The 14,741-nt window shown below is 44.2% G+C and overlaps 1 protein-coding gene across 1 annotated transcript in view; it reads left to right on the top strand.

The window, feature by feature from the left end:
- Positions 1 to 1,835: 1,835 nt before the first annotated feature.
- clybl (citrate lyase beta like) overlaps positions 1,836 to 14,741 on the top strand; it is a gene marked incomplete at its 5' end in the record, with an annotated part of 58,744 nt that continues 45,838 nt past the window's right edge. The window contains one exon of the mRNA XM_083682616.1: positions 1,836 to 1,879. Coding sequence (XP_083538742.1) covers positions 1,836 to 1,879 — 44 coding nt within the window. The remainder of the gene's footprint in view (positions 1,880 to 14,741) is intronic.

Below are 14,741 nucleotides of genomic sequence, written 5' to 3'. Positions count from 1 at the left end.
CTCGACCTTATATATAAAACACTGTTGTAGAAAAATGTTTGTGTGAAACTATATGGCATCATTTCAGTCTTAGTCAGTGTAGACCATTATAGGATGCATAAGATAATACTTTTATCAGTATACAACTGCTGTTTGTATTGATAATCAATCATAAAAAATATGCTATATGCTGTATTTGGTTGATTGTGATGTTCCAGAGGTACTTCAGTATATAATTTCTTAAATCAAAATGCAATTATATAGCCACACAATGTCTGAAAGGTGAAACGTGAAATTTCAAATACTTATTCATTAGTTTCATGCAGTTACCCATTTCAACGTGTTGAAAGTGTTACCAACATTTCACGTTCTTCATGCATAGATTCTGGGTGAAAATGTATATTTCGTATAGATACAACACCAAAAGCATCATAATAAAATCTCTCAAACACCCCAAACCACTCAGTACCTAAAGAACGCTCACTTCACAACTATCCTGTTTTATGGGGGGCACTAAAATTGGTATAACACCATTCATCACTACTTCAGCTCAAGGCAAAACATATTTGTGTGATTTTTCCTTCCTCCCCCACCTATAGTACAGTATGTCACGGCGAGCAGCAGACACACAGCCGTACGGCTGTCCTCTGAATGCTGACATTTGGAGCGAATCCCCTGCTGACTTAATCATGGCAAATATTGCGTGTCATTTGTGCGCCACACTCGGACCTGGCTGACGGTAGTGGTAGTAATTCACCACTGCTGTGAGAGAGGACTCCTGGGGTGACGTGCCGTGCTGGTGCTGTAAGCTCTATCTCTATCTCTATCTCTCTCTCTACTTACTTTCTTTCTCTCTCTCTCTCTTTCTCTCTCTCTCTCTCTCTCTCTCTCTCTCTCTTTCTGTCTTTTTATCTGCTGTACTCTTTCTCTATTCTCTTCTGTACTTCTTCTCTGTCTTCTTTTCTTTTCTCTTCTCTTCTCCCTGTATTTCTGTGTTGTAGGTTCTCTCCTCTCCCTGTGTCCCTATTGTGAGCAGCAGGGCACAAGTGTGGCTAGAGAGAAAGGCCATCTGCATAGTAGTAAACTCAATGAGGTGGAATATAGTATAGTGGGAAACATATTATTCACATCCATTTTTATGTACTGGAGTGGTCCGGGCCAGATTGAAAAAGGTCCACTAATGCATCTAAAACTATTTTCACCAAATCATCATTTATCATATAAAATTAATTCTACAGTGAAAACAAACGTGAAAGGGGCAATCTGGGATTGGTATATCCATTTTTGACAAATATAATTCTTTGTTCAACTGTCTTAACCCATCGGAACCCACAACTCCATAGTTTTTAAACAATGTAATTATAAACATATTTTATAGCTTCAAAACATTACAACTATCATGTTGATCTCATGGATGGTCAGTCATTGCAACCATAGCTCTGTCTATGAATTCGAGTGATTACATTTCTCCCAAAACAGTGGCAGGGAGACCGCGTTGTTGTTTGAATCCCAGATTGCAATCAGAATTTGTTCAAATGTGTTTCCAAAGTGATCTATGATACTTATGATACCACATACCATATACAAATATCAAATAAACTATATATCAGTGGATGACTTACATCTACATCGTGCTACCGTACAAGACCCTGATACATGACGATTATTGTCATGAATTGTCTTGAATAGTGTCATACATTGTAAACACTATTTACACTATTTACCATGCCAGGTGCCACGAGGTTTTCTGAACCAGCCCCTTTCTGTGTTTGAGGCCAATCAGAGGGCTCGGATTGCACATCACAAACACTCTCGGAGCCAATCGCGTATTGCTCTGTGAAACACGTAGAAACAACATGGCGCAGTGCATAACCCGAGCTGTCAGACGAACTGCTCTACAGTAAGTCCCAAATTCTACTCACATTAGAATTGAGACCTCGGCTTTTCTGTCCTGAAATTGCGATGGTTTTACTGACGTGACTCTCTGACTACGATGAAGAGTAGCTAATTGTGGTTGCAGAAACGCTACTGTACATCAGCCAGCAACCAAGTGACATTGTTAGAGAAAATGCAACATTGTCAATCACCACGTTTGAAATTACATTTGTCAGCTGCATGCTTTACCTCGAGTTGAGAATAAGCGCGTATAGTACTGTAAATAAGGAAAAGGAAAGCAGCATGTCTGTCATACAGGCTACTGTAGACTGACTGGATGTAACTCAGCTGCACACTTGCAGATAACATCCATTTATAACCTTGATTATAAGGTTCTGAATGAAGACATTCCGTGTCATTATAGTGGTTTGTAATTGTAACCTCGTGAGCTCTTATTAAACATGATCATATACAATGTATCTAGGCTAATCCGTGATATATGACAAATATGTTTCATATGTTTCATCCCGAAATCAGGACACCACAATTCATGCTTGGCTAATCTAGGAATTTACCCCTTTGTTGTCTTGATTTTGATTGAAGTATTAATCTGTTTCAATAGGCCAGTTACTGTCATGCTCACATCTTATGTCTTTAATTGTTTGGTTAACCCTCACATTACCTTGGCAAACCCTGTTCCATAGTAATGGTAACTGAATTTGGCCAATTCATTTTTAAAATGTTTAGACCTACCCTATCTAATGTATCTCTGTCCCTAACTTCTTGGTTATATGCAACAACCAGCAATCAGAATTACCTCTGTACTAACTGTACTCTGTTGGTTTTGTACATGTGCACTGAATTCGTCAGGGGGGACTTAATGAGGAACTTCAAACAGTTTAAATGTCAATTACAAAGAAGGCACTGGGTTTAAGGTTCTAGTAATCTGTCCATATTGGTCATCGGGAATATGGTGCCAGATGGCTTTAATTCAAGGCAGATGAATTTCCAGAGGCACAACACTGACGACCCTGCTAATCTACAGTGTGAAGTGACTGTCACGCCAATCTGTCTGTTGTGTGTGTGTGTGTGTGTGTGTGTGTGTGTGTGTGTGTGTGTGTGTGTGTGTGTGTGTTTGAGTTTGAGTGAGTGAGAGATGTGTGTACAGTGACAGTTTGAACGCCTGAAGGGGCGAAGGATGTGTTCCAGTAATTAGGGCCACCAATTCTTTGAGGAAAATGAACAAAGCTTCAGACCTGTTTTCTTATCATAGCCTATTATTTGAAACATACAGTGTTCTGTACTCCTTCATGTTTTCGTTATGTTTCAAGTCCACAGATCATGTATAGAATAAAAGTCCAAGCCATTCAGTTGTGAACTCTACACAAGTACAGATTTTTCTTCGGTTTTATCTTTTTTTTGTACAAGGAAGAGGGAGAGGCAGGCCGTGCAGTCTTGGAGCAGTATTTACATGGTTAAGTGCAGTCCTCTCAGATGGCTGCGAGTTGGGAGAGGAATGTGGGTGCCTGTTTTATGGAGAGCCTAGAGCCTCTAGCCTCGGCCTTGGCGGCAGACTGCTCTTTGTCACAAACACCCTCATGTCAAAGATGCAACAGCATCCTGGAGGAAACATTGACTGCCGCTATGAAGTCGACAAGTGATGAAAGTAGCCTAGAGGTTGTCAATTAGGGAGCCAAGGCCTGGACCTTATAAGTTAATGGGCAGTTTCCCCTCTCAGGCTCTGCTAGGGCTTTATAGCACAGCTTATAAAAACCCCAAGTGTAATGTCCCCCTATAACATTTTCAATTAAGAGAAACTGCATAAAGCAGCGTAGATACTTGGCAATCATGGCAGACAGTTCCTAAAGTGGCATTTTACATAAATGGGAGGCAGGTTTCCGATTGCCCCAGATTCTTAAGTGCGGCAGCTACTGTGCAGATTTTTATTTTGATGGCACTTCATGCTGATTCTAAGCATTAAAGACTTCCTGTTGTCTGTCTATTACTGGGCCCTCCAGCCCAGTCGTAAGAATGCAGCTTCAAATTAAAGAACCCAAAGACACCCCTATATAGCTGCAACCTATACTTCTGTTACACAAGTGTCCTTCTTGCCATTTATTTCATGTTGATGTAGGTGGGATCTGTTGCTAGGCTACATTGTTTGTTCTTTTCCGTTGTCTCTGTACAAATGAATTCCTCGTGTGAAATAAATCAGAAAATGTCAAAAAAAATCGTCTAAACACTACATTTTACTGTGAGTCTTGTTGCAAAAAGACAAGATTTCAATGATTTTCCTGAATATGTTGGGATGTTTTTTGTAACATGACACTACAAAGAGGAAATATCATATAAAATATTCAAAGTAAATCCCTCCAGTCATCTGGAGTCGGGTTGCGGTGTAAAGCTGGCCTCCTATAGAAAAATAAATGAGTGTTAAGTAAATAGCAATGTGTTGACAGTTCATTTCCTCATTGATTGGTGGTGGTAGTCAGGGCGGAGGTGTGTGGCCATAATCCAATCAGGCAGGAAAACAACCTGGGTAACTCTGTAACCAAATGCTGTGGCCAGGCAGACAGGCAGGCAGGCAGGCAGGCAGGCAGGCAGGCAGGCAGGCAGACAGGCAGGCAGGCAGGCCAAGTAAAACCAGGCCCCACATGCTTGGCCCGTTCCTGACTGTCTAATGGCTTACTTCATCTGTTTACTACCCCAACGCCTGCCCATGGCCTGGTGAGACCAAAGTGTGCAGATGATTTTGATGGATGCCGTTGAAAAATAAGTGAACCATTTTTAAAAGCCGATCTCCCTCCTTTTCCCCTTGTAAAATATATTAGACGTTCAGCCCCTTACTCAAGCGGGAGATCATTTATTTTGTCTGCTTAGATTTAACAGTACTGCCACGAAAACATGATGTTGTGAAAAAGTAGCATTGTGTGTGTGTGTGTGTGTGTGTGTGTGTGTGTGTGTGTGTGTGTGTGTTTCTTTTTTTGAGCCAGTACATCAATAAATCGCTCTATTACCTGTTGTTGACCCAGCTAAGCTTGCCTTTGAAATTTGTTACAGAGCATTAAGTTAACACATGTTGCTGTGAGAAAACAAAGCTCTGGTGACTGGCTTGGGGACCAGCTGAGTAAACGGGGTATGGGAGAGAGGCAGAGAGGCAGAAAGGCAGAAAGGCCTGCACTTGTCCCAGAGCTGACCGAGATGGATCCATACGGCTAACAGATGGATCTGTTACCCCGGGTCCCCACAGACAAAAACATCCAGCCCAAAACAAGTGCCTCTACTCTGGCACTGAAACCTTTGATCAACAGCACATCTTTGGCTTAGGAGCAGGCTTCCTCAGAGCTCCAGAGCGCACATGGGATCGCATCTGTACAAACATGGCCAGGGAGGAATGTGTGAACAATGCAACAAAAGAATCTTGTTCTGGAGACTGGGGGGCTCGGGCTAACGGCTGGTTTATGTGGTTTAGAGATTGAGCGTGGTGGTCGGATTGAATGAGGAGTTGGGGAAATATGCAGTGTTTTTAATGATAACAGAAGTGGGAGACTTGTGTGTTTTCTTTTGACACATGTGAGCCAATGGAAGCGCCGTGATGAAATCTCCCATAGGGAAATAACCCTTTTCAGATGACCCTAGAGTGTGCTATTGAATTTGTTGAATATGGAAAATGTTTGATGTTTCAAACCCCCCTAATTATTATGAGTGTCACTGAAAATACATGTGCCTGTGTGTCCATCGGTAACAATTCCGCTAAGCCTATCTCTCCGCCTAAATCATGTTGTGGGTGGCAGTGCCACATTGATGGATGACCCGGGTGCACCCTGTCATTTGAGAAAAAAAAACAAAAAAAACATAGGCTCTTATACCTCTAGTGCATGAGTTCTCCATGCAGTTGGGAGCCTAAATAAGGCTAAATATCTGTAATGCCCTGTTTATAACCATCTATTTATTTAGAATAGTACACATTGACCTCCTCTAGGAAGGCCACCCAGTCTCCTTTAAGGGCTTGTATGTAAGGCTTATTTGGTGTACTGTATTGGAACATTCACTGTAGGCACGATTAACATTCTCTAATAGCCCCCTGAAAGAGCGCATTGGCCCGGTACAGTATACCCCACTTAGCATTAATTGGGTAGCAGTCAGAGTTGTGTGTGGGCTGGATATTACTTCCAGGTTCAGAGTGAGTCTCTCTGTCTGCCTTCCTTACTCCCCACACTGGGTAGATGTTGCCCTTAGGCACAGATCTAGAATCAGTCTACCCTCCCCAAATCCATTAGGGGGTAATAGTTAAACTCTCCCTAGATCAGTGTCTAATGGAAACCTCATCATCCTACTCCCCTTTCTCCACCACCCTCTGTCGGGAGGGTGTTCTGCTCTTCTCACGGCACCTGGGTTGGCTCCCAGCCATGGTGATGGTAGACCAGTGCCAGGGAGACGAGGTGTAATTTACCCAGCATTTCCTGTCTCATACACAACACCTTAATGAGTCAGAGGGAGCTCTACATTTACAGCATGCAGTGTTTGTTGACTGGGCTTGGTGGGGTTTTACGGCTGTGTGTGTGTGTGTGTGTGTGTGTGTGTGTGTGTGTGTGTGTGTGTGTGTGTGTGTGTGTGTCTGTGTGTCTGTGTGTCTGTGTGTCTGTGTGTCTGTGTGTCCGTGTGTCCGTGTGTCTGTGTCTGTCTGTCTGTCTTTTTACATACTTTAGGAGTGGTGGTAGTGGTTGGAAATAGCTGCAGTTCCTCGTCTGACCCCTTGGTGTCAGTGTTGACAGTGTTCTGTAGAGAAGACCTGGATGTTTCCTCTGTGGTAGTGAATGAATCTACCGTCGCGTCTGACTCCCTCTCAGTAATGAAACCCAGACTCCCAGAATTATTGATTGGCTATCTGATACGGTTTTGCCTGGACTGTCAAAAAGCTTCAGCAGGGCAAAGTTATTCAGCTCAAAAAGCAATTTACCTGACCGAGCAATCTTCATTTGAATGAATACAACTTTCACCACTTCTTACAGTTTTTTGGATGGGGTCTGTATTTTCGGTTGAACTTTGAAAGGTTTTTGAAAAATGTCAATTCAACATTTTCAATGCAATGACCCGGTGAGTCCGTTCCAAGCTATGTGGCTAATCTGAGGGACTAACTCATTCAACTATGGAGCACATTGGGATCAAATTATCAGAGATAGTGATAGTTGGGACTTTACTTGACAAGACTGCTTTTGGAGTCAGACAACCTCACTCTGGCTGATGCGATCAAAATAGTAATACAAGTTGCAACAATATTGTGTCAGGTTTGCCCAGCTCGTGGACAGACGTGCAAGAACTGTTTAAAACTCAAAGACTTTGCAAAAGAGTGCCATTCTGCCCCAGCTACCAACCCCTCACAGAACAGACCAGTGTTCTCCCCCCAGCAACATACTGAAATACAAAATGTCTACACTGGAAATGTAGCGTTCAAGACATGCACTGTGCCGCTGGGTGAGGTGGCTTTGCCCTTACTGTTGGATACAGGCACTGCACCGGTTTCTCTGTTCAATCTCAGCACCTACCACATGTTCTTTACTCACCTGCCTCTCAAACAGCCCTCCAGTGGACTATGCGGATACGGCAGTTCCAATATTGACATTGTGGGCACTCTCCAGGTTACAGTGTAGTATGGCATTTAGAACTTACCATCATTCACATTCCACATTGCAAAGCGGGATGCCAATCCCCTGGGCCTGGATCTCTTCACCGGTCTGGGTTTCAAACTGAGAGATTGGATCAGCTTTCCTCCATGTCTCTGGTCATCACCTTCTGGAAGCACACTGGCAACCCTACACACCTACATGTGCACTGGGTGGCTCTCATGTGTGCCAGGAGAGCTGGAGCCTTTCGCCAGGGTGCATTGTGAACTTTCATGTTGGGAAGCCCGGGGGCTTTGCACTTTGGTCCCAGGTGATCTGCGTGTGCGCGTTCTATCTATGTCTCGCAAGGGTCACTTGGGCATAGTGAAGCTCAAGCAGAGATGCCAGGCATAGACCACCACATTGAAGCCCTGGTCAAGGACTGTGCTGCATGTCTCCTCAGTGGCAAACCTGGAGTAGCTGCCCCACCCACCTTACAGCCTTTGGTCTGCTGGGTCTGCTCCTGGTCATGACAAGAGACAACGGACCCCAACCAACATCTGCAGAGTCTTCTTTCAGCAGCAGGGGAATCAAGCACATCCGCACCACGTACTGCTGCCAATTGAGGGGTAGAGCACATCTGGTCCAGGGGTGTACTTTCCAGACAGCACTTAACCAAACACTGATGCACCCAAAAGGCATGCCAGCACACCGCAACCCAGGCCTAACCAGCGTCTCTCATGCTTGGCCGTGAGATCTGCCCCTGGATAGACTGCCCCTGGATAGACTCTGGTCGACAGCATGGTCGCAGCCAGAATAAAGAACACTCAAACAAAGAAAACATCAGATGGAAATTAAATTGACAAGGCTCAAAGAGCGAAGGAACCTACCATACAGGTGTCAGACTGGGCACGGGCCCACTAGCTACAGCGCTGTGGCCTCATTCTGGTCCCAGCTTTTGCAAGTAACTCGCCAACTAGGGCCAGCCACTTTCATGCTGAACGACAGATCTTGCTGGCATGCCAGTCGTCTCTGGAGAGTACCTGCCCGTTCCAGTGCTCAACCCCTCACACACTGCTCCTTAGCCAGAACTAGGGGCTGACAGGTATGCACCAATTATATTTAGGCCAACGATATTGGCCTAAAATGCTGGATCAGGAATTGTAGATAAGGAGTGCTATTTACCGATCCAATGCCATGATGCAAACTGTCATAAAACTTGACAAACACAGGCATCGTCAGCTGAGATGACACGCAAATGCAGTGACAATAACAATAACAACCATTGCGGCATCTTAATCCAAATGTAGCTGCCTGCTGCCTCTCTGTCTCCAAAGTCACTATCCATCCAAGGTATTGTCTGAAGATAACTGAAAAGGAATTTGATTTGAGACGGATTCCATGGTAGCTGCTACATCATACGTGTTCACGCTTCACACATGGAAAAGAGGTGAGGTCTTGTTGCCAGAAACAGTGCGTTAGCTGGCAAGCTAGCTAGCAACGATTAGCGATTATGCTAGCATGAACTTCCTAGGCACTTCTATGCTAGAGTAGCAGGGGGCAAAATACATGACATTTTCATCCAAAAATATATATATACTGTGTATTCAATTTCAGAAATTGTAGTGAAATAGATCCTAATTTTCACAGCTCCACACCTTGGTCTGTGGTCTGGAATAAAGAAAGAAGAAAGTTGTATGGCATAATTCAGTCATGTACAGTATGTATTTTTTTCTTGTACAAAGTTATGAAATGGGGTCTTTAATCAATAAGTTAATGTTTTGCAGCTTGAGCATGGTGTTTCTTATTTTTTTTAAGATGGACAAGTATGATGCCAAGCATAGAACATCTTACAACAGAGCTTGTAAGTTCAGTACCCGGTATCGGCAATGCAAAAGTAGTTTCGGCGCATCCCTATCAGAGACATTACCAAACTGGCCTCCTCAGGCAAAACCACCACCTGGTCCTCTCCAGCTCAGGAGAGCAGAAGATCAGCTGGCACAGGCCCGTCCAGCCTACTTGCAGGACTGTCACCTCCTTCCAGGCATCGATACCTATACTGTTGTTCATTCCAAGAAGGCTTATATACCTGCAGTTCTCTCAGTTAAGTGAGGGTTTTGGGTATGTTGAAGTTTTTCCAGGACCCTGGTAGATGTGGAAGGGGGGTGGATGGGGTTATGTTAGTCAGTACAGTGTAATTAGGGTTACGACACCTGCCCGACAGTTGAGGGCAGTGTATACTGCTTTACGTGTGTGTGTTGTGGAATGCGCAGGACATCTAGTAAACAGTCTGAGTTACAACATGATATGGTGTGGACATATTTTACTATACAGCTGAGTTAGCAAACATAACACCCCTCTCTCTCTTTTTTTAAAGCTCATGAATTATCAATACTGTAGGTTTACTTTGTATAATTACAACTCTACTAGTCACAGGATAGGAATATTAAAATCATGGTCTTTGCATGGATTGGTGCTGTATCCCCCTGCTTTAATGGATTGGTGCTGTATCCCCCTGCTTTAATGGCCAGATGCAAATGAAATATTAAAAGAACATAAGCAATAAGAGGAATGGTAATAATGGGACCAGATTTCCCATGGTGAGGCAGATATAAATGGCGAAATGAGACCCTGAGGACGGGAATGGAAATTGTGTGTGTGTGTGTGTGTGTGTGTGTGTGTGCGTGTGTGTGTGTGTGTGTGTGTGTGTGTGTGTGTGTGTGTGTGTGTGTGTTTGTGACAGACAGGCAGACAGACAGGTAGACTGACAGACTCATAGACGGTGTCCTGTTAGCACTACAGGTCATTAGAACCAGTCTTCACTGTAGCCACACACACACAAACACACACACACAAACACACACACAAACACACACACAAGCTGCAGATTATCTTCCTATAATCAAAGAAGTCTTTATTCAAAGGACAGGGGAGTCTGTGTGTCTGTCTTCTCATCACTCTCCTAATGATGCACGCAGTAGGCCTCTATGTATGTTTTAAACATTCACTCTCTCTTCTTCTTCTTCTCTCTATCCTCCTGTTCATTCTCTCTCCATCTCTCTCTCTCTGTGTGGTGTTTGTTTGGCTGCTAGGTTTTGTTTGTTTATTGTTTCCAGATGGCAGACGCAGACTTCATTTGTGTGGCTTTCAAGTTCTCTGAGAGCTTTTTACTGCCTTGGCTCAAGCGTTTATCCTGTTTCCTCTTGCCCTGCTTTATGATGGGCCCTTTTACTCAGCAACTGGAAACAACTGTCACTACCAGTCTGTGTCGGAGAGAGAAGAGGAGACAACACAGAGAATAGGCCGACACCCCTCTCTGTCTCTCTCCTGTCAACATCTCTATATGAGCCAATGATAGACCAGTAGAATAGAATAGAATACAAGTGTTTATACTTGAAGGAAATTCTTCTCAGTTTGATATTAGTACTGTACAAGTGCAACCGACAGACATACCTGTTGTGTAACTGTCTACAGTTACACACCATAGAAAGGAGCTGAAGTGTGAGACTGACTCTTTGCTTCCTAGGACAGTTTGTTTTGGTGGAGGCTACTGTGCATGTTCTCCTTTTGTTGGTAGGAAAACTGATGAGTCTGTCAGACTTTTCCCAGGGCCTGGTCTTTCCTGGCCTGGGCATCATTATAACCCACGTCACTTATTTACAGGAACCTAGGAGGGCAGCTCTCCCTCAGTAAATGGGGGGGAGGACAGGGGGTGGGGTGGGGGTGGGAGGACGGGTGCACGGCTTTACTCATCGGATGCGGTTTAAAAACAGAGGAGTAATTAAAGCTCCCAGCTATATAAAAAGCCTGCCCGTACTCCTTGAGAGAGCCTTTTCTCTTGGCTGCCGCTGAATGAGTGATTACCCTGGCATTCCAAAGCGCCTAATCCCATTTCTACCAGTGATTTAACCCGGGGTAACAGTGGCCAAGGCACCGCCTCAACAGGCTTACACCATAAAACTACTCACTGAGGGAAAAGTTGACATTATTTGGCTCAACCCGCAGCCCCACATCTCTCTGCCAGAGACAGTGGCACAATATTAACATGAACAGACGGCAGTTTTAGTCCAAGTGAAAGTCAGACAGATAAAGTCAGCTGGCTTTGTCCCGGATTTTCTGTCTGCATGGAGTCTCTTAGCGGGTGGGGGTGTGGGGGGGGGGGGGGAGCGGCTCATCTGACGTCAGACGTAATCACTGGATAATGAAGCAGCCATTAAGGAGCTGAGGGGGTCGGAGGTGGGTGTAGGGATAGGGATAAAGGCCAGGAGTGGGTGTAGGGATAGAGGTAGTCGGGGTATTATGTGATGGGAGCTGGCTGGCCCAGTTGTGACCCTCTAGGAGTGGACCAGAGCCGAGGCGTCACTCTAACTTTAATGGCGACGGTCTCTGTTGGGTTTATTATTGGCTGGTTGATCTGATCAGTGACAGCTCTGATGCTGGGGTTACGGAGAGGACAGCACGGTGTCGTCTGCCAGGACAGACCAGCACAGACACTGTTTACTACCACTGTTTACGATGAGACCTTTACTCTACAGCGTTGCCTACTCTACCAATGCCGTTGCCTAATGCGTGCAGTGATGCCCTTTGAGGACACTCAGCTCCAGAACTATTATTACGACTCAATTATTCTTTGTTTAGTTCATATCAATTGCTGCTGACACCCAATATAAAAATATTGACATGGTAATGACATAGTTACTGTGTAATTACAGATAGGGTTCATAGATAGTAACAGCTGATCAGCAGTGATTGCTGGTGCACATACATAACCAAACATTTGTCTTAGGAGCAAAACCAACTGCCATACACCATTATCTTCTGGATTTTTTACCCTGTCTCTGACTAAGAGGGGAAGCACTCTCAACAGACACCAATTTTGGACAGCGTGTCTACTTAGCTGCCTGGGCTGACCTCCAGAGGTTTGTAATTTGCTTCATTCGCAAGGTATTTAAATTGGCTGATGGCTCTGTTCAACTCTAAATATGTAAATGTCTCCTTGTTCACCAAATGGTTAATAAACAGTGCAAGGTCAAAAAATGCAATGCCCTCGAACAGGTCATGCCCAAGGCATGGAGGCAGTCCAGGCTGACACACATGGAAGTACCGAAGCTGGTTGAATATAGAGTCAAATTTGACACCCTGTGCACTGTCTCTATTACTAGCCTCTTCATCCTGTACATGTTGCTGATAGGACTGGATAGTTCTTGTTGAACCCGTTGACAGTGGACTAGACTGAAATGTTGCCCTGTCAATGTCACTAATTACAGATTAGGTTCATAGAGAGTAACAGACAGATTTGTGTGGTTTTCTGCCTCATGCTGTATTCACTTGATACTGATGGCCACAGTTTTCTGAAATGTAGATACAGTATAGTGAACTCATCACAGAATGTATTGTCATAGAGGCTATTTGCACAGGAGCACAGAAGCAGTGAAGGTGAGTTGGCTAGAGTGTTCCTTTGATCAGTCAGCAGCAGTCTGCCTGTGGTGTTTGTGTGGAAGGGATTGGGATGGAGGGCCAGGTTTGAATTTCACAGAGCAGAATCACTGAGTGAGTCAGCTAACTAGAAAGAAAGCAGTTGATGCGACTGAAAGGACTGCCAACCATAACCATCTTTTGTTTAGTTTTAGTTTATCATTCATTACGAATTAGGCAAATAGGGAGTTGTTTCCGAATATTAATATAGTTAGCAGGCTAACGCTATGACTCTGCATTGTGAAATACCCCCCCACTGTCTAGAGTTTGTTATTGTAGAGATCTGAGAGGTCCACACCAATACAGCAGAACGCTAGGAAGGTCAGAAACCTGCTCCAACCACAACCCTCCTTCGACTCACACACACACACACACGTGCGCGCGCACGTGCGCTCGCTGGCAGGAAAGGGGTCGGCAGTGGAGCGTTTGATGGTCTAAATAAAACCAGTGGATATTTTTGATTCAGCTGAATCCCCTGACGTCCTGTATCGCCAGGACACAGGGGGTGTACTAAGGGAAGTTCCTCTTTATGATGGATGGATGGATGGATAGTTTTCCTATTTTGCAGTGAAGTTGAAAACTCCAAATATTTAGTTTTCCATTTCATAACAAGCCTCATCATTGATATGGATGCCAGGAATATCTGCACCACCCTTTCCACCACCAGCACCTCTCACTTCAGAGTTTAGAGTCACTGGTGTTTCATCTGTCCCACTGGGCTCCAAGTAAACCACTCTGGCTATTCAAAAGAAAACACACACGTATGCTAATGAAAAGATGAAACACAAGTTGGACCAACTCTCTAATTCCCCATTCTAAGGATAATAGAGAGGTTGCATGATGTTTGATGTCCAATCCAGATGTCGCATTGCTATCAGGTCATTATGTCTTCCTGAAGTGCTCTAATGTGAAGTGATTAGTTTCCGAGTCGTGTTGAAGAGAGCAGCGTGTTTGAGCGATAGAACTCAGTTCTGGAGGCAGGGTACATCTCTAAATTGGAATGTGTAATTAATCCAGGAAACATCGACGTCCATCTGGGAAAACGATGTTCAGATCAAACAGACCTTTTAAAAGGACTTTAACTTCTCATCTAATTATCACCTAATAGCTGATGTGCCAGCGAACAACTAATTATTCTCTCTTTTGGCTTCCACGAACCCACAAAGTGAATGATGTTAGCACCTCCGCATACAGCACTAATGGAGTTGTGTTTATGAAAATAGGCCCCAGCTGCTAAATGCTTCATAGATTAATTTCATACATTTAGCAATTTGAATTTTAGTGAATACTTCCACTGAAGCTTGCCAGTGTCGTGTAGGACATCCCTCCTCTGTGTGTTTGTGTGTGTGTGTGTGTGTGTGTGTGTGTGTGTGTGTGTGTGTGTGTGTGTGTGTGTGTGTGTGTGTCTGTGTCTGTGTCTGTGTGTGTGTGTGTGTGTGTGTGTGTGTGTGTTAGTGTGTTGATGCATGTTTTATTATATGTATGTGTGAGCATTACACACATCACTCACAGAAACAGAGTTTTACAAAACCATGTTATGGATTCGCCCATAAGCTGACATTGTGTGAAAGGTGAGTGAATAGGATTTGTTTAACTGAAACGGTCTGCTAAAAAGGTTTAACCTCATCCCAAAACCAACACCGCTCTTGAGTCCAATGGAAGGCCAGAAATCTGCAGAGTCACAGACACCTAATTCCCAGGCAAAGTGCCGCTTGTGTGCGGATTTGTATTCAGTGGGCACAAGGGGACATGACTAGACATCCAACATCCGTTGTCTGCTGCCCTGGCTTGCTTGTTTGAGTGTGTAGA

The sequence above is a fragment of the Argentina silus genome (genome assembly GCF_951799395.1).
Source record: "Argentina silus genome assembly, chromosome: 12".
In the NCBI taxonomy this organism is placed as follows: Eukaryota; Metazoa; Chordata; class Actinopteri; order Argentiniformes; family Argentinidae; genus Argentina; species Argentina silus.
Note: the sequence above shows the minus strand (reverse complement) of the source record. Positions and strands in the feature narration are given on the sequence as shown.